At 37.3% G+C, this 25,456-nt stretch overlaps 1 protein-coding gene across 5 annotated transcripts in view; it reads right to left on the bottom strand.

The window, feature by feature from the left end:
- The window catches only part of Cdk14 (cyclin dependent kinase 14), a 511,316-nt gene that overhangs the window by 292,410 nt on the left and 193,450 nt on the right, over window positions 1-25,456 (bottom strand). For all 5 annotated transcript variants that reach the window (XM_048339985.1, XM_048339984.1, XM_048339983.1 and 2 more), the window contains one exon: window positions 24,282-24,376. In XM_048339985.1, the coding sequence (XP_048195942.1) occupies window positions 24,282-24,376 (95 nt within the window). The remainder of the gene's footprint in view (window positions 1-24,281; window positions 24,377-25,456) is intronic.

The raw sequence follows: 25,456 nt of genomic DNA, 5'->3' as shown, positions 1-25,456 counted from the left end.
AGGAACTGGTATCAGAGGTAGGAATGAATGGAGGCCTACATATAGAAGTTAAGACACAGGTTGCAAAAAAACTTCTGTTGTTATTAAATGCTTAGATCCCTTCTTCCATTCTGTTTACAAAGAAGTTCCCTTCCCAAGCACAGACACTGTGTCTGAGTTAGAAACCCAACCAGGTAAGGACAGGGACACCACCCTGAAAGAGGTGAATTAGTGGGCTCTTCTTTCTGCTGTTTCTAGAGCATTAGCAGTTAAACATCAGCCAACGGACTAGAAGACACTTGAATTCCAGTCCTAGACCAAATGAATATAAAACTAGCTCTCAGAAAACATTTGGGAAACAAATGGTCAGATCAGCTCTATTCAAAACAGCTTAAAGGTAAAAACAAATTAAACATAAATTAATGATGAATAGACTAAACATGGTATACCCAAGCAATTGAGTATTATTCACCTTTCATTAAAGACTCCAGTATTGATATTTGTTACAACCTGGGAAAACTTCAAAAACATGATAAATGATAGAAGTCAGTGACAAGAATGCATACAGTAATAGAACTCAATCTACACAAAATACTTAGGCAAATCTACAAATATAGAAGCAGGGTATGTTGTAAATTTGGAATGACTGCAAATGTGTATAAGATCTCTTTTGTTTTTGCTGTTGGTGGTGGTGGTGATCATGGGCTTGAACTCAGGGCCTGGGCACTGCCCCTGAGCTTTATGGATCAAGCCTAGAACTCTACCACTTGAGCCACAGCTCCATTTCTGGGTTTTTGTTTTGTTTTGTTTTGTTTTGCTCTCTCTCTCTCTCTCTCTCTCTCTCTCTCTCTCTCTCTCTCTCTCTCTCTCTCTCTCTCTCTCTCTCTCTCTCCTTTTTGTGACTAAGTGAAGAAAGGAGTCTCACAGACTTTCCTGCCCAGTCTGGCTTCCCAACTGCAATCCTCAGATCTTAGCCTCCTGAATAGCTAGGATTACAGGCATGGGCCATGAGTGCCTGGCTAAGGCCTCTTTTAAAAAGGAAAGAAAACTAAGAATGAAAGGATGTAATATTTCAGATTGAAAGGGTGGATCCAAGGTAATTAACATGGTATCTTGTTCTCATTTTTTTTTTTTGCTTCCTCACAAAATTTCAAAACACTGAAGATGAAGACAAGGTGGTTTAACAGACACAATGCAAACTAAACCACAACGAAGCAATCTCATTAAAATTCCAATGGAATTATTTTCCAACCAAAAATTCAACATTTAGCCAAAATTTCAGTCAAGCATGGATGTTGAATATTTTCAGAAATGCAATGCTTCACAAAAGTATTTCATATATCCTTTCACATAAAAGTGTTAAAAATTGTGTTCTCTAAACTAAAACAATGTAAGATGGACAGGAAAAATGTTTCAAACCATGAAAGAGGGGAGAGTATTCCAGGAAATAAGGAAAAACACATCAGGCAAAGGAGGCCTTCAATTCATAATCAGAGTGAGAAATAGGAAACTAATATTATTTCCAGGAAAAGCAAAAGTTAAACAGATAGATCACTGGGAACTATTGCCTCAGAAACAGAGACTTGTTGGGGCTGGGGATATAGCCTAGTGGCAAGAGTGCCTGCCTCGGTATACCCGAGGCCCTAGGTTCGATTCCCCAGCACCACATATACAGAAAACGGCCAGAAGCGGCGCTGTGGCTCAAGTGGCAGAGTGCTAGCCTTGAGCGGGAAGAAGCCAGGGACAGTGCTTAGGCCCTGAGTCCAAGGCCCAGGACTGGCCAAAAAAAAAAAAAAAAAAAAAAAAAAAAGAAACAGAGACTTGTATTGATACAGTACTGCAATTACAATATAAATACTGAATCCTGATCTAATTAAAACTATAATACAACTATACCAAAATGATGAGAGGCAGAAGAAGATGGATTTCCTTGTTTTAAAGTGGGGAAATGCGAAAAGGCAAACACCTACACTAACATTTTCCATTGTAGAACAATTGACCTCAAAGAAGCGAATCAAGAAGTGCATTAAAAAATGATTTATTAGATACCTGGAGAAAAAACAAAACAAAACAGTGAGAGTGTAGAAAGTTAAAGAAGAAAATTGATGTTTCTCATATAAAATCTAGAACTAATGGGCTCTTTGGTACTCTTTAACTCTTGTATATTTACCACAAAATCATTTAAAACTAGAGCGGTTTAATAGTCCTATACCAAAGCAAAGAATATACATTAAGCAAAATCAATGTCATTTGTGAAGTTCATGAAATAGAAATAAAAAATCTTTAAATAAACAAGATGAAATACACATGGTAATGCTATGCATTTATCAAATTACCCCCTGAAAACTGGTGAAAAGCAACAGTAATTCAATGTTGCATGGTATCTAATAATGTATGCATTCCATTTAAGAACTCAATTTGCTAATGATTTTCTTCAATTACTTAATGACTTACTCCAACTTAATGTGAAGGTAATTGGAATTATTGATTGTCTTCATCACCATCTTGGGAACTTCCATCAAATAGAGACTTTTCTACTTTTAACCAAAGCTATTCTCCAAACTGATCATCATCCTCAACTTTATGTGATATGCTTAATGGATCACTTTTATGCCCCATCAGTCCCTCAAACAAGCAAATTTACAAGATTACTGTTTTTGTGACTTCATAAATCTGAAAATTAACCCTGTGAGGATAAAGAAGATGAAAAACATGTTTTCCTCTCAAAGAAGTTTCCTTACTCTTTTTCTCTTCCCTATGATTTTTCTAACATCAAATGTCTGTAGTTTAAAATTCTAAACTAAGGTAAGAAACTAATTCAAAAATAAAACTTCAGAAGTATAATGTATTGTGATAAATCAGTCTGTTCTCTACTAGAATATACTGATAACTGTTTTTGTGTGTGTGTGTGCAATGAGGCATTTACCAGAGCAAGTTAAAGAAGAGACATACTTCTATCTTAGGACATATTAATTAAAAACAATAAGGAGGTCAAGTACATGAAACTGGAACTCAGAGAGTACAGATATGATAGCAATGAAAGATAGACACTAGGATCTCAGCACACAACAGGGAAGAAAACCAACAGTTGAAAATTAGCTAAAATAAAGAACTATTCTTTTCTGAGGAACCTCCAAACTGCTTTCCAGAGTGGATGAACAAGCTCAAATTCCCACCAACAGTATAACAGAGTTCCCTTTTAGCTGAATCCTGACCATCATTTGTTATTGTTAGTTTTCTTGATTAATGGCCATTGTAACTGGGATGAGGTGGAATCTCAGTGTATTTCCTTTATGGTCAGAGAAGTTTTAAACATTTCTATCATGTGTCTACTGGTCAATTTTACTTCTTCTGAAAAGTCTCTCCTGCAGTCGTTAGCCCATTTATTAATTGGGTTGTCAGTTCTTGAGGGCTTTTTCTTTGAGGGGTTAATTTTTTGAGCCCTAAGTACATTTTGAATATCAGGCTCTTTTCTGTTTTATAGCGGATAAAAATCATCTCCCATCTTGCGAGCTTTCTGTTTAGCTTGTTAGCTATATCCTGTGCTGTGCAAAAATTTTTAAGTTTGCTGCAATCCCACTTATAAAGTCCTTGATTTGTTGGGTTTCTGGATCTTTACCTAAACAGTTTCAATCTGTGCCTAGAAACCCTAGTGTTTCCCCTCCCCCTTCCTGGAATAGTTTCATTTTATTCCAGTCTTACATTGAGGTCTTTGATCTGTTTTGAATTGATGCTAGCGCAAGGTGATACATAAGGAAATTTTGCATGTGGATATCCCATTTTTCTAGCACCATTTGTTGAAGAGGCTGCCTTCCTTCTAGCCTAAGGTTTGGGCTCCCTTACTGAATATTAGATAGCTATAATGGAATCAAGAAAATGTGGTATAATATACACCATAAAATTCTACTCATCCATCAGAAAGAATAATTTTAAAAAAGAATGCTACCATTCATAAGGAAATAGAAAGACTTGGAAAAAACTATAATAAGTAAAGTATACCAGGCCCAAAGATGTTGCATGGTTTGCCTCATTTGTGGTAGCTAAAATGTGCCTATAAATCCTTAAGTAAACATATGGAGTGGTATACAAGCCATTACAAATGAAGTAATTGAAATATAATAGACTGTATGGAGAGCTCAAGTAGTATAATTCTTTAGAAAGATTAAATCAAAGCCCAATAATAATTACCATGAAATGGATACTTTCAAGAGGAAGTTTGGGGCCAAGGTAAGAGGAGTAGACGAATGAAGCAGGAAGGGAGAAAATGCAGTCAAGAATTCATTGTATATACCACAAAATGAAGAAAAATAAGAGAAAGAATGGGACAAAGGAGAAGGAAAACGTTGAAGGGATGGCACAGATACATATGCATTGTATACATAAACTGCTTTGTTAAATGGCAAAAACTTCAATAAATATCCTAAAAACTTAAGAAAAGTGAGGGAAAGTGTAGGTTGGGAGGGGTAGCATTGATCAAGATGCACTGTATTCATAACTATTTTGTTGGATATCAACTCCTTTGTATAACTACTGAAAGATAATAAAATGTTTTTAAAATCTATTCCTTATTAGATAATGAAAATGACAGAAGGAAAGGACATTAGTGAAAGGACAGAAGTTAACTGAGTTTTGTCCAGCCAACTAGAGAAAACATGAAGCTTGTCAAAGAGCACTGAATGAAAACTAGCTTGTCTCCTGTTTTGCTTCTTTAACTTCTTATTATAGTTCAGAAACCCTCTATCTCATGCTATCTGAAGATTCAGCCATCCATAATGCTTACATCTGTTCACTCACATGTGGTACTATTGTAATATTATAACTAGTTTTCAGTCATGAAATGCAACAGCCTTGAAGACCCTCCCTAATGAAAACTCTGCAAGTTAAAAATCACTTTTTCAAATGTTCTCCTGAGAAAACAATTGTAGTTCCCATGGCATAATGCCGATCTGTGATAGTAACATAGAACTCAACTTGCTGTGGCCTAAATTAAGGATTTCAAGGTATTTTAAGGCAAGAGATAGAAGGAAATAGAACAAGATGGCAGATACATAGATTGATAGATGATTGAGAAATAGATCATCTTTCTTACATGTATTATTAACTTTGTTCCACTCTGTTGTTTTTACATAATGTTGAGCTATTTATTTGATTCACATACTGGTTTAATTATTTCCACAGAAATTCATTCAGTAGGTATGTTTCATCATTTCCTCAGATTGTTTTCTGACCATTCAATTATACGCACACACACACACACACATACATACACCCCCTCCAAAACAAGTTAGGCATATCATTATCACATCTAATCTGAATCATTAATAAAATGATCGAGTAGAACAAGGTCAAGGACAATGCCCTCTAGCATACCCTAATTGACTTTTCTCCTCAATTATATCAATTCATTAATCAATAGGTTTGGGGTAAAATTGAACTGAAGATAAGTTGATAAAAAAAAATCCTTCTGACGAAGTAGGAGAAACACATGGGCTTCTTGGCACAGGACGGAACTTCCTGAACAAAGACCCAGAAAGGCTACAAATCAAAGAAAGGTTGGACAAATGGGACTGTATCAAACTGCAGAGCTTCTGCACGGCAAAGGACATAGCTCGCAAGATAAACAGAAAGGCTACAGACTGGGGGAAGATCTTTACCGGCCATACAATGGACAAAGGCCTCATATCTAAAATATATGCAGAACTAAAAAAATTACATTCCTCCAAAACAAAACCGCAAAGAACCAATAGCCCCCTCATCAAGTGGGATAAAGACTTACAAAGAGACTTCTTTGATGAGGAAATGAGAATGGCCAAGAGACAGATGAAAAAGTGCTCTACATCACTGGCCATAAAAGAAATGCAAATCAAAACAACATTGAGATTCCATCTCACCCCAGTAAGAATGTCCTATATCAAGAAAACTAACAATAACAATTGTTGGAGGGGATGTGGCCAAAAGGGAACCCTACTTCATTGTTGGTGGGAATGTAAATTGGTTCAGCCACTCTGGCAAGAAGTATGGAGATTCCTCAGAAGGCTAAATATAGAACTCCCCTATGACCCAGCAGCCCCACTTTTGGGTATCTATCCAAAAGCCCACAAACAAAATCACACTAAAGTCACCAGCACAACAATGTTCATCGCAGCACAATTTGTCAAAGCTAGAATCTGGAACCAAACCAGATGCCCCTCAGTAGATGAGTGGATCAGGAAAATGTGGTACATATACACAATGGGATTTTATGCCTCTATCAGAAAGAATGACATTGCCCCATTTGTAAGGAAATGGAAGGACTTGGAAAAAATTATACTAAGTGAAGTGAGCCAGACCCAAAGAAACATGGACTCTATGGTCTCCCTTAATGGGAATAATTAGTACAGGTTTAGGCAAGTCATAGCAGAGGATCACAAGAGCCCAATATCTATACCCTTATGAACACATAAGATAATGCTTAGTGAAATGAACTCCATGTTATGGAAATGATTGTTATATCACAGTTGTAACTGCTTTCAACGTCCCATGTGTATCTGTAGTTTCTATCACTGATGATGTTCTTGTATCACCTTCCTGTTGTTGTACCTACACTATCTCTGTAATCTTATCTGAGTATATTGGAAACCATGTATACTGGTATTAGAACTAGGAAATTGAAAGGGAATACTAAAATTGAGAGACACAGGGTAAAAAAACACAAACAACTACAAAAGCAATACTTGCAAATCTGTTTGGTGTAAGTGAACTGAACACCCCATGGGGGGAAAGGGAAAGGGCGAGGAGGGAGGGGAGTATGAGGAACAAGGTAACAAACACTACAAGAAATGTATCCAATGCCTAACGTATGAAACTGTAACCTCTCTGTACATAAGTTTGATAATAAAAATTTGGAAAAAAATCCTTCTGACAAGTAGATTTCATTTCTACACTGCTTTTAGGGAAAAGAATTCAAATGAAGATTATTAGAACTTAAGGTTTGAATATTTAGGTTTGAATTTTAGACATAAAAAAATCTGTTCTCTACCATTTTAAAAAAACAGACTTACTCTTACCTATCTGAATACCTGATGATTTCTCGGAGATTATCTGGAATGAATCTTTGACTATGCCACCTGCAATTCAGTTCACATTCTACATGAGGTGTATAGGGAGGAGATAATAAAAATTTTGCAGTGGATGTTTTGGAGATGCTTTAGGTAAACATGTCCTGTATCGGAGTGCATTTCATATGCTGAGAAAAAATCCCTTGTTTTATAAATCTTAGTGGGAGAAAGGATGAAAATGCCAAACACTATCTTGGGGTCCTGTGTAGCTTAAGCACATCATGCGGCTTCTTCTTAAACAATAATTAGCATTAGAAGGTAAAAAAACAAAAGTAATGATGATATAATTTTATTATAATTAAAATAACAGTAACATCTAATCACCCAGGGTAGACAGGCAAGCAAATTATGAGACATTATCTAGTTCTACACTCTTAGTGACTAGGGCAAATGTGATATAGTTTAGCGGCTTGATTCTGGACATACTAGTGAGCTTTGATTCCCTTCACTATCTTCTTTTTATATAAGTGCTAGTAGAATTTCTGTTGCTTGCAAAAAAGAACTCCTCAATAATATATTCACTCAGCATAGCTGGATTCTTTCATTCATTTGATACAACTAGTTGTCAATTATGGCATCTTCTGATGACTACTTAATTTCTAGGGATTCACGTTGTTCTAAATATGCCACTAGTATATGTATTAGTAGAAAAAAATAAAGATTATATTCAGGTAATACAGGTAGAGTGTAGATAAAACTGATACAGAAATTTTAAAAATTAAAAATAAGTACTTCTTTCTCTTTGCTAAACTTACATAGCAGAATTATTGCAGTCTCTCCTTGTTCTTCCTGCCTCAAATACCATACATTCACTCATTCATAAAATACTTGATAAGCCAGCTTATATCTCTAATCCTAGCTAGGAAGATGCCTAGAAGGTAAGATGGAAAGGACTGAGGTTCAAGGCCAGCCTTGGCAAAAAAAGAGCCCGGGGAACACCCCTGTCTCAACTGAAGAATGGATGTGGTGGTACATGCCTATTATTCTATTATCTGAACTATGATGAAAAGCTTAAAATAGGTCTCAGTTATGTGTGTGAGCAGGAAATGAGACATTATCTCAAAAAGTAAAAGGCAGGGGCTGGGAATATGGCCTAGTGGCAAGAGTGCTTGCCTCCTATACATGAAGCCCTAGGTTCGATCCCCCAGCACCACATATATAGAAAACGGCCAGAAGTGGCGCTGTGGCTCAAGTGGCACAGTGCTAGCCTTGAGCAAAAAGAAGCTAGGGACAGTGCTCAGGCCCTGAATTCAAGCCCAGGACTGGAAAAAAAAAAAAAAAAGTAAAAGGCAGGGCTGGGATGTAGCTTCAGTGGCAAACCATTTGCCTTCACTGCAAAACCCTGGGTTCAATGTCCAGTACCAAAAAAGAAAAGACAAAAAATTAAAAAATATAGACAAAGGGTAAAGGTATATTTTTTCGGCTGAGCATTTGCCAAGAAATTACAAGAACTTGAGTTCAAATCCTAGTATTAAAAAAAAAACAAATATTGATATGCATCTACAATGTTCTACATACTCTGGTAGGCACTATAAAGACAGGCCCTGTCCTGTGAATCTCAATTCAACTAGCTCACAGTCTTAAATAAAATAGTTTTACATTAAACCATGAATACTTTCTTGTAGTAGTAGATCCTTTCAGTATCCTGTGGTGGTCATTCGTTGTCATTACATAATGCTGAAGCGTTCTGTCAAGGACTTCTCATCCATTTTCCACATAAATTTATTCACATGGAGCACTGGTTATTGATGGATGAGTAACAAACTAACTTAAGACTTAGTATCTTAAAGCAAAAGCTATTATGCTACTCGTAGTTTTTTGTATATTGGAAATTCAGGAAAACTTCTCTAGGCTACAAACTGTATCTGAAAGACTGGAATATGTTGCTGATCTCTACTCAAAAGTTATTTATTGTCATAGCTGGACCTTGTCTAGCCTAGGATGCTATGCCTGGGGGCATGCCATTCTGTCTATTGAGTTCACAATTCTGCAGGTAGTGTATGTTTCTCTCTCTCTGTCTCTGTCTCTCTGTCTCTCTGTCTCTCTGTCTCTGTCTCTGTCTCTGTCTCTGTCTCTGTCTCTCTCTCTCTCTCTCTCTCTCTCTCTCTCTCTCTCTCTCTGGTCTTTTTGTATGGGTTATAAGAAAAGGTCAAAAGTAGTCAGTGTGGTTTCCATCATATTGCTTTATTGATTAGATCAAGTTGAAAATGCAGCCTAGACTGAAAGGACAGAAACAACAATGAATGTGAGCATCAAAAGGCATGGTTCATTTAAGGACACTAATATGACAATTATCACATATGGTGAACTTATCTAATCTTCTGGTTTAAAATAATATCTATAACCCAGTTATAGTTGTAAATCCATGGACATCTCTCCAAATCTTTAAAATCTTACATCCAATCACTCTGTAACATTTTTACTCACATATTCATTGGGCATCTCAAACTTAATCCATTTAAAGTGGGTTTTATGGTCTCCATACTGCTCCTCTTACAGTTTCTTCTAACACTTCACATGAAGACTTCAATATTACAGTTGCTTAAACCAAAATAATTGCACAGTTATTCTGAAGCTCTCTTTGTGTTTCAAATCCCACATCAAATTTCATCAGTTTAGCCTTCAAAATAAATCCAGAATCAAAACACTTCTTACCACCTCTGTGTTGACATCTCTGGTTTAGTTGCACACCTTGGAATCTTTACAAAGTATCCAACAAAAGCCAATTAAGATGTAAATGAGATCAGATCCTTTCTCTGCTCAATACCCTTTGGTATATTTCTACCTCATTGTGCATTAAGTGTAAATGCAATAAAACAAAATTTTATAAGGCCAATACAACCTGGATTCACACTCCATCTTGGACTTTTTTCCCCTATCATTCTTGCTGTTCTCAGCCACTGGAGTCCTGCTTTCCACAGTCTGTCTAGAATGCTCCTCATAAATATATATGCCTATCTTCTTTCAGTCCTTCAAAAAGGTCTTCCCTCACCACCCCCATTTAAATTTGCATGTGCAAGTTTATGTGCACATATAATTTATTTTGTAGAAGAGCAGAAAAAATGTTTGCCAGATAGTTTAATCTGGAAACTAGAATATTGATGGGGAGCTATGGTTTTTCATGAACAGATGTTATATAAAAGCATGCTAATTAAAGTATTCTTCATAGATTTGGAAATAAAAATGGATGAGGCAAAGAAATGAAATCATTAGGTAAACCACGTGGCAGGATTTTAAGATAGAATATGAGTTTCAGCATCCAGGCCCATATCAAGTATAGCTTATTTCATCATACAACACTCCTGTAGGGCCAGATGGATTAAAGAGATATTAAATACTAGAGACACAGATTGCAATCTTATATTTACCCTTTTAACTTAGCTGAGTGATTTAAGTAAACCTGCTTTAAATTCACCAGTGCTTATTACTCCTTATCAATAAAATACTGGATACAAATGCATGGTCTACCTTCCTCAAAGGGTTTAGATGAAATCTATTGGGACAACATTGGTGGAGGAGCTTTGTAGAATGTACACAATTGTAAAAGCCCTGAGTGGGACTTCTGAATATATTTTATAAGCCTTTTGGTAAAACCTGCTTTTGTATGAAGGAATTACCTTATCTTTTTAAAGATTTGTAAGTATTTGTTGGCTTTAATATTTTATTAATAGGATAACTGAAATTACATGATTATATTTATTATATCACATTTATAAATTTGTTAGTTTTCTTTCCTCTTTACAGCTTTATTGAGCTTTAATTCTTAATATAAACAACTGGATATATTTCATGTGTGTATGTATTTGATTTTGAACATATGCATACACCCATGATACCACAGTATAATTAAGATAACCAACTGCCTTGTATTCCTTTGTTTTTTTCTTCCCCTTTGGTGATAAGCTCAATTACCATAAGTGAAACTTCATGACTACTGAACAATTTCCTATTTCCCCTTCTTTTTTTTAAATTAAATTTTATTGATAAGGTGATGTACAGAGAGGTTATAGTTACATAATAAGGTAGTGAGTACATTTTTTGTCATATTTGTTATACCCTCCTTAATTTTCTCTTTCCCTATTTCCCCTTCTTCCTCACTCTCTAGAAATCACCGGTCTGTTTTGCTTTTCTTTTTACATATAATAATTAATAAGTAATAAAAATTGTGCTTTATGTGTTTTGCTCCTTTACAACTTAAAACAGAACAGCTATGAGCATGTTAACAGAAATATATATTTATATAATAATGTTTACTATTCACATTCGTATTTCCACTTTGGGAACCCATTTATGTGTTTTTAAGCACTATTAAATAGGGTGACATAGCACTCTTTCATCTTTGGCAAATTATATAAACATATAAATATACACTGTGCATATACACATAAATAAAAGCATATATTATATGAACACACATTAACTTGCTTAGCCTTCTGTTTAAATAAATGGCAAATTTGTTAGCACTTTCACATTATGGTCTGAAGTCAATCATTATGAGATTTTTTTTCTTATTTCCTTTCATTTCATAACCCTATGCTTGAAAAAAGAGCAATAGCAGGACTTTATATTATTATGAAACCAAATTCCTTTTCAAACAGAGGCATTCCTTGGCTAATGATGTTGTTTTACATCTGATAACTATTGGGGAAAGGCTGTAGTGAAAACTGTGTAGAACAGTACAGGGAGCCATATATCATGTACTGGGAAAATAGCACACGAGGGGGAGGGTGGGGGGCAGAGAGGAGACACACTGCCCAACATGCTTCCAACTCTGAGGCTTCCAGATCATTTTATCTAAACAATGTGCAAATGTGTAAGTATCTACACCACAGAATGTGCCAGGTATTTTTCATGGTACTTAAAGAAAGGCCAACAACACCCTATTACCTACTGAATTGCTTTACTAATTACCTTCAAAATCATTTCCTTCATTATTCTTCCAAATCATTAACTTTTTTTTTATCACTTATTCCATTATTCTGGCCCTCCGAATGCTCTAGGGATTTGCTCTAAAGAGACATAAAAAATATTTCAAAATTGAAATAAACTTTTATAACTGAATAGTTGTCCTGATTTTAACCTTTCACTGTGTGACCGACATCTCTGTTCTGAAGTGGCATTAGAATATATGTGGGGACTGGGAATATGGCCTAGTGGCAAGAGTGCTTGCCTCCTACACATGAAGCTCTCGGTTCGATTCCCCAGCACCACATATATGGAAAAGGGCCAGAAGGGGCGCTGTGGCTCAGGCGGCAGAGTGCTAGCCTTGAGCGGGAAGATTCCAGGGATGGTGCTCAGTTCCTGAGTCCAAGGCCCAGGACTGGCCAAAAAAAAAAAAGAATATATGTGGAACTCCAGTCTACATTTCTAATGATGTTGTTAACTCAAATTTTCAGTCAACATTCTGCATGTAGATAGGAGAGATACTTGATAAAGTGGTGTTACATCAAAATAAAAGGTTTCTGCATGGCTGAGTACAGAGTTACTATAAAGATATAACTATAAAGATAGCCAACAGACTGGGAGAAGATCTTCATCAGCAATACATCTGCAAGGGCCTAATATCTAATATATACAATGAGCTAAAGAAACTAGCCCCTCCCAAACTTAAAAAGTCAATCACTAAACAGTCAAGGAGCTAAGGAGAGACTTCTCAGAAGAAGTGGTAAGAATGGTAAAGAAACACATGAGGAAATGCTCATCATCCCTGACCATAAAGGAAATGCAAATCCAAACAAGTCTGAGATTCCATCTCACCCCAATTAGATTGGTCAACATTGTGAATCCGAACAACAAATGTTTGGGGAATGTGGGAGAAAAGAAGCCCAATTGCACTATTGGTGGTACTGTTAATTAATACAACCACTCAGGACAGAAGTCTGGAGGTTCCTCAAAAAAAACAATCGAAGATTTTCCCTACAAGCCAGCCATACTGCTCCTGGACATCTACCTAGAACATCACAGGTAGGACACTATAAAGACACCTTGAACATACTTGACTGCCACACTATTCACAATAGCAAAGCTATAGAAACAGCTCAGATTCTCTACAGTAGATGAGTGGATCCAAAATATGTGGCTATTTATATACAATGAAAGTTCACACAGCCATTACAAATAATATTACGTCACTTGTAGGAAAATGGCTGGAGCTAGAATAAATCATGTTAAGTGAGGTAAACCAAGCTCTCCCATATGGAAACTACATCTAAAGTATACTGAGATATGGTAAAGTATACAGGATTCTCAATACTCACACACAGTGAGACCAAATGAGAATATTCTTAGGAGAAAAACACAAAGGTGAAATACCTATGTCCTTCTTTATATCTATATAAAATCGTGTGTGTGTGTGTCTATACCAAAATGAACTCAAGATATAGAAACAAGAGGATTTTTTTTTGTTTTATTTTCATTTGTATGGCTTATCAGTGTGTCTATCTTTGGGAGGGTAGAGGAAGCACAGAACTCAAAGGAGAAAGGATGAACAAACTGCAGCAGAGGAGCTCACTGGATACTGTGATGACAGTGAACTATATGACCTTTAAGTGGAGATGGGAAGGAGAGACTAGGAAAAAGTCGGGAAAGGGAAGTCACCATATGAAAGGGAATGTACTCACTACCTGACTTGTACCTGTAATTCCTCTGTACATCATCTTTACAATGACAATAAAGTAAATTTTAAAACATATGTATGTATCATGATTATTTCCCAATGATCCTAAGGATCATTTTTATTAAAACTGGACTCAGAAAGAGGAAGAAGATGGCTGAGGAGCAGCAGAGCCCTATCTAAACTCTCTCCAAGAACCGAATTTTTCTTTTACAGGGAAACTTCTAACCCTAGAAAAGTTGGACCAAGTAAGGTATAACAGTATAGAGACTCAAGCCAGGAAGAAAAAAATGAGACAGCAGATCCAAGAATCCAGATTTCAGCCACAGGCAGCAGCGCTACCCAGCCTACCACTTCCCTGGTGAAACCAAATCCATACTCACCTCCAGAATGAATCTGTGATGAGTAGAGAAATACGCCAGAAGGCAGTAGACAAACACAAGCCGCAAGCAGAGCGGGAGCAGAAGACAGACACAGGCCGCAAGCAGAGTAGGAAAGCTCCGGAGAACCAGAGGAAGCATGAGTACTCCACAAAAGACAGTCTCACTTGAGTCTGCACCCACAGAACGCCATTCGGAAAGTAGCCCTCCCCCCATCCACCATACTGAACCTCAATCTTTGTCCCTGGCATAGATGTCCAGAGAAAATCAGAAATAACACACCTCGAAAATAAGGTCAAAGAGGCAAAGGTGTGGGAGTAGTGAGTCCCAGCTTCACCCAGGGGAAGGACTCCCCGCCCTGGAGGGAGGAATCTCCCGAGGGGCAAGAGGCCCCTCAACACTGGTAAACACAACAAGAGGTGCAACTCCAGACTGGTTTCCCAGGCCAAACATTGTCCACCAGTGAATGGGGGCACCCAGCAAATCCCAGCCAATGACACAGACAGGTCCACCCAGGAGAAGGCAGCCCCACCCAGGTGCGAGGAACTTCCAGGTGCGAGGAACTTCCCCACAGGCAGCTCCATCTTCCAGCCAGAGCCCACCGCTGGCCTTCAGCAGCCCCAAGGTCCAACCCAGGGCTTGCCGCAGGCAGTCCAGAGGTCCCAGCTGGGGCCAGCTGCAGGCAGTTCAAGGGTCTCAGCTGCAGTCCGCCGCCCACTATTGCCAACACAGGGGTCCCATCCAGGACCCACCGAAGACAGCTCAGGGGTCCCAGCTGGAGTTCGACTCCTGCCCTCAACAGCCCTGAGGTCCCAGCCAGGAGCCCCCACTGCCTCTGAGATAGAACGCAGCCACTGCCAAAGCTTTGGGAGCAAAAGACTACTTCCCCAGGCTGACCACAGTCCCCCAATTACTGATGGCACCCAACTTCTACCCACAATCCTCAGAGAGCCACACAGCCACCACCTCCCAGGACCTCTAGATTCCATTGAGCCTAGGTTAGTGATAGGCAAGATAATAGGCATCTAGGGACAATCAGAGTGAATCAGAGAGGTTCCTAGGGCAATTTTATCAACCCCAAAAGAAGTAAGGACAAGATTGTAGCAGTATACAATCTAGCTACTGAATACAGGGCTCAGAGTTGGTTTTTACTTCCAAAGTGAAATCAGTGGCAACACTAAATCTGCTGCTATATGCAAAAAAAGACAGGGAACTAACCTATCAAGGATTGTGTACCTATAAGAATAACACAACAGGACTTGTTTGGGTTTGGTTCAGGTCCTAAACAGTGCCAAAGGGAGCTACCAGACTAGCATTCTAAATCCAAATGGGCAGAAGAAACACAAAAAGTATGGCAAGACAGGGAATCTCATCACCCACTCCAAACAAACAGGAAGCAGAGCATTCAATTGAAATCCTAGAGGAGAGCCCTCAAAAGGCTCTACCAACTATGCTGATAAAAATGATAAATGAAAAGTTTGAGTCTCTCCAGACAAGTATTCTAAGCATGAGGAGGCAAACCAAAGAATAACTCATGAATGCAATGAATCCAATGCTAAGTTAATAAAGGACTTCATAGCCTCCACAAACAGAATGATATATGAACTCCAACAGAGAAAGAGACCTATAAAAAGATAACCAGTTAGTTAAAAGAGATCAGAGACAGCACCCAGAATCCAATTAATGAAGTAAGGAAATCCATACAGGACCTAAGAGAGAATTACATCAGAGATATAGAAGCCACCAAGAAAGAGCAATCAGAAGGTAGGAAGACAAGAAGCCAAGTTGTAAGGTTAGGAACAGACTGGATGAGGCGGAAAATCAAATCCCAGGAATTTAGGACAGCCTAGACTTTATGGAGAAAGAACAAAAAACAATACAAAATCAATCCAAAAAGCAAGAGAGATAACTTCAAGAGCTTCAAGATACAATCAGGAAGCCCATAATAAGCTAATAGGTATTGAAGAAAAGAGAAAGAAGTTAATGGAATAGGCAACTTATTTAACAGAATGTTAGCTGAGAACTTCCTAAACATCCAGAAGGATAGGCTCATCCAGATACAAGAAGCATTTAGGACCCCAAACACACCAGACCAGAATAGGACTTCCCATCAACACATTGTAATCAAAACTCGATCAATAGAGGCCAAAGAAAGAATCCTTAAAACTGCTAGGGAAAAGAGAACAATCACATACAAAGGAAAACGAATCAGAATTACCCCAGACTTCTCAGTGGAGACCATGAAAGCAAGGGGAGCCCAGAATGATGTTTGCCACATCCTAAAGAAAAATATCTATCAACCAAGAATTCTGTACCCAGCTAAACTCTCATTCATAGCTGAAGGTCAAATAAAAGACTTCCAGAGCAAGGAAAAATTGAAACAATATATCTCCACCAAACCAACATTACAGAATATCCTCAAAGATGTCCTCCACATCAAAAACCACCAAGACAACAATCCTGACAGGCAAAGCATCCCTAAATAAAACTCCAGATTAGTAGAGTAAAAAGGGAAGACACAGCTCCTACAAAGATAGATAAGATGAAAGGCACAAGCAATCCCCTCTCAATATTAATGGACTTAAGTCTCCAATTAAACAACATAGATTGACATGTTGGATCAAAAAACAAGATCCATCTTTCTGCTGCCTCCAAGAGACTCACCTTGGGCTGGGGATACGGCCTAGTGGCAAGAGTGCTTGCCTCATATACATGAAGCCCAGGGTTTGATTCCCCAGCACCACATATACAGAAAACAGCCAGAAGTGGCACTGTGGCTCAGGTGGCAGAGTGCTAGCCTTGAGCAAAAAGAAGCCAGGGGCAGTGCTCAGGCCCTGAGTCCAAGGCCCAGGACAGAGAGAGACAGAGAGAGAGAGAGAAAGAGAGAGAGAGAGAGAGAGAGAGAGAGAGAGAGAGAGAGAGACTCACCTTACCATCAAAAGCAAACCTATTGTAAAGTGAAAGGCTGGAAGAAAATCTATCAAGCAAACAACCCCCACAAGCAGGCTGGTGTCACAAACTTAGTATCAGATAAAATTGACTTCAAACTAAAAATAGTAAAAAGAAGAAAAAGAAGGTTACTACATACTAATAAAAGGATCTCTCGTACAGGAGGAAATAACCATCCTAAACATCTACACACCAAATACAGGAGCTCCCAACTTCATCACACAAACACTACTGACTCTAGAAACTCTCATAGACAAAAACACATTGATTGTCAGAGACTTTAACACACCACTCTCACCTCTGGACAGATAAACACACCAAAAGCTGAGCAAAGAAACCCCAGAACTAAACAACTGCATAGACCATTTAGACTTAACTGGCATCTACAGAATATTCCAGCCAACACCACCAGAATATACATTCTCAGCAGCACATGGAACATTCTCCAAAATAGAACACATGTTAGGGCACAAAGCAAACTGTACAAATTTAGAAACATTGAAATCATCCCTTGCATTCTCTCAGACCACGATAGAATAAAACTAGAGCTCAATGTTAAAGGTCACCAAAGAAAACTCCACAACTCATGGAGACTCAACAATACATTGCTGAACCACCAATGGATGATCGAGGAAATCAGAACAGAATTTTAAATGTTTATGGAACTTAACCAAGATGAACACACCGATTACCAGCTCCTCTGGGATACAGCAAAGGCAGTACTCACAGGAAAATGTATAGCCCTGGGTGTCTACATCAACAAATTGGAGAAATCTCAATTCAACAAAATAACAAAGCAACTCAAACTCCTTGAAAGAGAGCAATAAGCCAAACCCCAAGCCAATAGACAGAAGCAAATAATTAAAATCAGAGCAGAATTAAATGACTTGGAATACAGGAAAACCACAGAAAGAATCAACAAACAAAGAGTTGGTTCTTTGAAAACATTAACAAGATAGACAGACCCCTAGCAAACCTGAACAACAAAAAAAGACAGCACACCCAAATAAACAAGATCAGATATGAAACAGGTAACATCACCACAGAAACCACAAAGATCCAGAATATAATAAGGGACTATTTTGCAAACCTATATGCCAACAAATTTGAGAACCTGGAAGAACTGGACAAATACTTAACAAAAATTGATATGCCCAAACTTAACCAAGAAGACATAAATCTACTGCCAGACCCATATCTAGCAATGAAATTGAAACTGCAATAAGATCTCCCTTCCAAGAAAAGCCCAGGTCCAGATGGATTCACAGTGGAATTGTACAGGGCTTTCAAAACAGATCTCACACCAACACTCATCAAACTCTTCAATGAAATAGACAGTAAAGCTCACTACCAAACACATTCTACAATACTAGCATAACACTAATCCCAAAACCAGACAGGGACACATCAAGGAAAGAAATATAGACCAATCTCCTTGATAAACATCGATGCAAAGCTCCTCAAGAAAATTCTGGCCACCCGACTTTAACAAGTCATCAAAAAACTCCATACATTATGATCAAACTGGATTCATTCCAAGGATGCAAAGTTGGTTCAATATACGCAAATCAATTAATGTAATCCACCACATCAACTGGAGCAAGGTAAAGAATCACATGGCTACATCCCTTGATGTAGAAAAGGCATTCGATAAAATGCGGCACCCATTTATGATAAAAGCCTTGGGAAAACTGGGATTCCAGAGAACATTCCTGAATATAATAAAGAATGTCTATGACAAACCAACAGTGAGTACAATACTAAACAGTGAAAAGCTAAAGCCATTCCATTTAAAACCAGAAGCAAGACAAGGATGTCCACTCTCTGCTCTCCTCTTCAACATAGTACTAAAATTCCTAGCCAGAGAAATTAGGCAAGAAGAAAACATAAAGGGGATCCAAATAAGAAAAGATGAAGTTAAACTTTCTCTCTTTGCAGATGACATAATCCTATATGTAAAGAACCCCATGGACTCTACTCCCAAGCTACTAGAGCTGATCCAAAACTTTGGCAAAGTAGCAGGATATAAAATAAACCCTCAAAAATCAATGGCCTTTCTATATGCTAATGACCCGAAGACCAAGGCCAAAATCAGGAAAGCAACTCCTTTTGCAACAGCATCAAAAAGCATAAAATACCTAGGTATAACCTTAACCAATGAAGTGAAAGAACTCTATGACGAGAAATTTAAAAACCTGAAAAAGGAAATTAAGGCAGAACTCAAGAAATGGAAAAACCTCCTATGCTCCTGGATTGGGAGGATTAACATCATGAAAATAGCAATATTACCAAAAAGCTATCTACAAATCAATGCAATATCCATCAATATCACAACACCATTCTTCAATGAAATACAGGAAGCAATCCAGAAATTCATATGGAACAATAAAAAATGCCAAGCAGCAAAAACAAGCCTAAGTAGAAAGAACAGTGCAGGAATATCAATATCAAACTTTAAGCTGTATTACAAAACGACAGTAATGAAAATCAGCTTGGTACTGGCACAAGAACAGACTCAAGGACCAAAGGAACAGAACTGAAGACACAGAAATGAACCCACAGAGCTATGGCTACCTAATCCTTGACAAATGAGCTAAAAATATAGGTTGGAACAAAGACAGCCTCTTCAACAAATGGTGCTGGCAAAACTGGGTCAACACCTGTAACAAACTTAAAACTAGATCCCTATTTATCACCCAGAAACAAAATCAATTCCAAATGGATCAAAGACCTAGAAATAAAATCAGACACCCTGAAAACATCACAAGAAGGAATAGGAGAAACTCTAGGACTCCTAGGCACTGGAAGAAACTTCCTCAACAAAGGCCCAGAAATACAACAAACCAAAGAAAGGTTGGACAAGTGGGATTGTATCAAACTGCAGCGCTTCTGCTGGGCAAAGGACATAGCTTCCAAGATAAACAGAAAGCCCACAGATTGGGAAAAGATATTTACCAGCCATACAACGGACAAAGGCCTCATATCTAAAATAGACACAGAATTCAAAAAATTGAGTTCCTCCAAAACAAATAATCAAAGAACTAACAACAGCCCTCTCAACAAATGGGCTAAAGACCTAAAAAGAAACTTCTCTGAAGAAGAAATGAGAATGGCCAAGAGTCACATGGAAAAGTGCTCTACATCACTGGCCATAAAAGAAATGTAAATCAAAACAACATTGAGATTCCACCTCACCCCAGTAATAATGTCCATCATCAGAAAATCCAATAAGAACAAATTCTGGAGAGGATGTGGCCAAAAGGGAGCCCTACTATATTGCTGGTGGGAATGCAAACTTGTTCAACCCCTCTGGAAAGCAGTGTGGTCGTTCCTAAGAAGGCCAAACATACGACCCAACAGCCCCACTTTGGGGTATCTACCCAAGACTACAAGCAAGACCACACTAAAGCCACCAACACAACTATGTTCATTGTAGCACAACTTGTCATTGCTAAAACATGGAACCAACCTAGATTCCCCTCAGTAGACGAGTGTATCAGGAAAATGTGGTACATATACCCAATGGAATTCTCTGCCTCCATCAGAAGGAATGACACTGCCCCATTCGTAAGGAAATGGAAGGATTGGAAAAAAAATCATACTAAGTGAAGTAAGCCAGACCCAAAGAAACATAAACCCTATGGTATCCCTCATAGGGAATAGCTAGTACATGTAAAGGCTATTCATGGTAGAAGATCAAAATACCCCAATAGCTACACCCATATGATCACATAAGATGATGCCAAGTGAAATGAACTTCACATTTCAGAAGGAAGAGTTATATCACTGTTGTAATTATTTTCAACATGCCATGTGAAACGGTACTTTTTTTTTCTTGTCTGTTTGTTTGTTTGATTGTTTAGTTTTGTTTCTCTTGTATTCCCTTCCTGTGGTTGTACCCCTGCTACCACTATATCTCATTTGAATGCCCTGGATACTGTTTATATGGGTATTAGAACTGGGGAAGGGAAAGGGAATATCAAAATTGAGAGACAAAGGACAAAACAAACGTTCCAAAAGCAATACTTACAAAACCATTTGGTGTAAATCAACTGCACAACTCTTGGGGGGAGAGGTCAAGGGGGAGGGGAGAATTGGAGGAAAAATGAGGGAAGAGGTAACAAGTTCAACAAGAAATGTACTCACTTGCCTTAAATATGAATCTGTAACCTCTCTGTACAACAATTTGACAATAAAGAAAAAAGTTTAATAAAAACAAATTAAAGCTTGGCCATATAGGATAATGTCCCCCCCTCCAAAAAAATTTTTAAAAAGTGCAGTGAGTTGAAATCACAAGCAATATTGGCAGATTCATCACTGGTTATGAAACATTAATTCTAATGCATGATTAAAATTTTCCATTGTTACATGACTACTAGTAGTTACATGTGCATTTGTGAATAATAAAGCATTACATGCTTAAATTTATAAAACAAAAAAAATGTTTAACTGGTTAGGCTTTTAACCATTTGGCAAAAATTGTTTACAATCTATAGCTTTTTAATTATGTTTCAAACGTAAGTGGTAAATGGTCTAAAGTACAGGGTTGTAGAAAAAAATGACAAAAAACCTTTCCCTTTTTTACCCATTAAAGTAAAACTGCAAAAACAAAAACAAAATATATTCCAGTTGGGATTCAGAGGAAGACAGGCCTGAGTCTGTCTTCTATACTACAGAAGTTGGGACATGCTCATCAATCTCCTCATTCTTTGGTTTCTCCCATACAACGTAGTGATAGCCATAGATCCATACTTCCATCAAGAACATGGAAATTGACAAGTAATGCAAAGCACTCAGCATAGTGCCCAACCCAAAACTCAACAAGCAAATGTGCTAGTTTTCAGTATTGTGGCCATGCTTTTCTTAAACATTCTCTCAGCTCATTTTCTGTATTACTAACTCATCATGCCAAGCTCACAGCTCCCACTTGATTCCTACCCTTTGCCCCCCAACTAATATCTGCTCTAATTCCCAAGAATTTCATGCTACACAATTACTATCACCCCACTGGTATAAAACCTGCAGGAAAAGGGTGGAGTTTATTTCTTCCAAGATACTGTGAGAGAAGCAATCCAATTAATCTAGTTAAGTAACCTAATCTAAATTTACCTTGAGGTATCTGTTTATTTACAAATAATAAGCAATTTAAAAACAGTGCAGGAAAATTTTTTAAAAAACAACAAACTTCTGACAAATTACAGTGAAATTATTTTGATACCGAGCAATTGCCACAGAAGCTAATAGTCTACATCTTCCTTACCCTAAGTGGCAAAATTATCCAGATGTTCTGGAGCCCAAAGCTCATGCCTTTTCCAACACTGGAACATCTTTTCACTTAGACCAAACAAACTATAGATGTAGCAGCCAAAATGCTTCATCAGACATAGTAAAATGATAGTGGTACAGAGAATAAGAAAACTAAAAGAGGCATGAAATGGAAGGAAGTAAAGGAAAAAGAGGCTGAGAAGGGAAATAAAGAAGAGGTGGGGTAATCATAAAACATGACCAACACAGCTTGCTTCATTTTCTAAAACAATTATCTATCTACAACTATATCTCTATCTCTATCTATATACCTATATCTATATGTGTCTGACCTCCTCAGAGAAGGAAGGAAATATTACGGTTACAGTACCACATATGCCCATGCTATCATGTGGTTGATTTTAAAAGACCTAATATATCTTCACAAGAGTTGGGACCAGGGAAAACTTTACTCCCATGAAAGCAAAATGATTATGTTTAAAAATCAGTCCTAATCAGCAAATATTACAGGAAAATGACTTGCTTTCTCTTTTTTTTCTTTCGATAATTCCATCAAACATAAAACCAACAAACAATATTCAACTTATCATCACCATTTTTGGCCTAACAAAAATATTTAATTTTCCTTTAAGATTTTTGAGAATGTATTTTCACACTATGGATGTTAGTTTCTCAACCAATGTTAATGATGATTTGGGTGCCCAAACTGTTTTTATTATTGTCAGCTGAATTATCTAATTAGAGGGAAGAAACAAGGCCATTTTTGAAGTACCTTTTCTGTAAAACATTATAAAAGTGTTAGTGCAGTTAGAAAAAACCTAGATTTCCACAGAATATGTAAATAAGACCTACTGGAAAATCTGAATCCAAAGTTCTAAGTATAAATCAGCTAAATATACTATTGACTCCAAATCATGGATTAAACAAAAGCAATTATATTTGCATTGATGTGTGAATCTGCATTCATTCTTGGTACCATGTAATATATGCAACTGCTTAGCTCTAGCTGTCCTTTTAGCCACATTACCATATTATTTAAATGTATCTATCATTTATATGTAAATAGACAAGATGAATGGCTTTTTCATGAGACAACAATTTTCAAATGAAAAATAGATACTGGCAGACATTAGCAAGATAAAAATGTTGCAAATATTCACTCACTTATACTTTTTAAGGGAAATGGAATCTGTATCATGGGCTTTAAAAAAAACCAAAATGTGGTAATTACAAAATGGGTCCTTAATATATTCACAACACCAATAGCTATTCTTCTCAATAAAAGTCTGTGCTGATGTCATTTGTATCCTATAAATTACATGCTCTCAGATCCATCTGTGAAAATTGGAATGTTAATTATCATGGTTACGTTCCATGATTCCACAGTTAAATGCTGTGCTGCTACACAAACACCATATGTTTTTCTTAAGGAAATGAAGAAAGATTAATTAAGAGTTCATGTCCAAGCCTTCTAGCAGCAACACTCCCAACACAATAAGATCGTTACATTGTGTGCTGTGCAAATTGGAAGCCTTAATTAATAGCTGAAATACCACTTGAAAGAGAAAACTTTGAAACCTAAATTGTAAGTTTCAGGCTTTCTTCCAAAAAAGAAAATTTCATAAGGATATGTTTGTGAAAAACAGTTACAAGTCCAAAGTATTGGGGACAGATTTTTATTGTCTTTGAACTTCTTTTGATAGTGATCCTCATGTTGTTTAATCATGTTCTGTAAGTATAAAAATGACAATGTTTGCTAAACACATAGACTATAAATAGATAATACATATAAAAAAATTCATCTTCACAGTTTTCCTGGATTTTCTTATAAGACCTATACTAGAAACACCTTAAAGGACCACTATCTTATGCAAAATGATATCTCATGCACTTAGATAAAACATTCATTTCTGTGTAACAATCTAAAAATAAATCTCCATGATAAAACTGTGAGATTATTATTCAAGTTGTAGAAGCTTAAATTTTTACTTAACTTACCACATATTCAAAGACAAGTGTCAGTGTCTCCTTGGTGTGGATGATATCATGAAGCAACACTATGTTAGCATGTTTTAGTCCTTTGAGTAGAGAAGCTGTAAAATAAAGTGGAGAGAAACACTTTATCACAGGCAATGCTAAATTAATGGATTGAATTATCATTTGGATACATTGTCAGAAGGAAGGTAACTATTTTTCCCATGTTCTAGTCCAATATCCTAAACAATTCAGTATCCTTGGTGGAGGACCAAGGATTTGCACTTAGATTAAACTTTCTCAGTTATTTCATCTGTCATTTGTCAGTAATATCTAGCTAGCTTTTATTATTTTCAGAGAACATATGATTTCAAATCTTTTAAAATGCTGTGGTGTTTTTTTAAAATGAGGCCTGTGTCCTTAGAATCTTAGTACATGATCCATGGTATTCTGCTAAGGTTCCATGGAGAGTTTTATAAATGTCAGTTGGATCTTGTTGCTTCATAAAACAGCTGGGCTCTCCTAAATCTTTGCTGATTTTCTACCAGTTACTAAGATATTCTCCCCTAGAAATTCTGTTTCCTAGGGACTGGGAATGGTAGCCCTAGGAAAACATTACTTCCAACTCCTTTGCCATAGCCAGCTCTGTAAACTACATTGACTCTTGTTTTCTCCTTCTGAATTGAATTTTCCCATCTCCTTCATTTGCACTTTTTTCTTTCAGTTTCTGACTTTGATCTTAAGCCTTCCCAAGATTTCTTTCTGCAGCCACAGTCTTATTAATAATGATCCTGTTATCTAATGATGCTGAAGCTGTAGGGATATAATTTGCATGTGCTCGCATTTGTTCTCCTTGTTCAATCTATGGCTTTTAAGAATTTGAGTCAAGAATTAGAAGGCACTATTACTGTCTTCCAAATCGGTTCATCTCTAGGAACAAGAGTTTCCTCTTCCATTGTTGTTTCCTGGTGGCTAGATCTACTGATACACAGTAGAGACTCAAAAATCACTGGATGTCAATCACGTGTGTTCTCCAGGGATGGGGTAAGGGGCTAGTCCTGTTCTAGAATAAGCAGGGCCCATAGTCACCTGGCAGCTCTTACTCAGCTCAGACCTACCTTTCTCTAACTCTGCACGAGGACCGGCCTCCAAATTCAAGCTAAAGACACTCAGTTTCAACAGAATCATTGCATATATAC

This window comes from Perognathus longimembris, chromosome 2 (genome assembly GCF_023159225.1).
Source record: "Perognathus longimembris pacificus isolate PPM17 chromosome 2, ASM2315922v1, whole genome shotgun sequence".
Classification (NCBI taxonomy): domain Eukaryota; kingdom Metazoa; phylum Chordata; class Mammalia; order Rodentia; family Heteromyidae; genus Perognathus; species Perognathus longimembris.
This window is presented reverse-complemented; position numbering and strand designations above follow the sequence as displayed.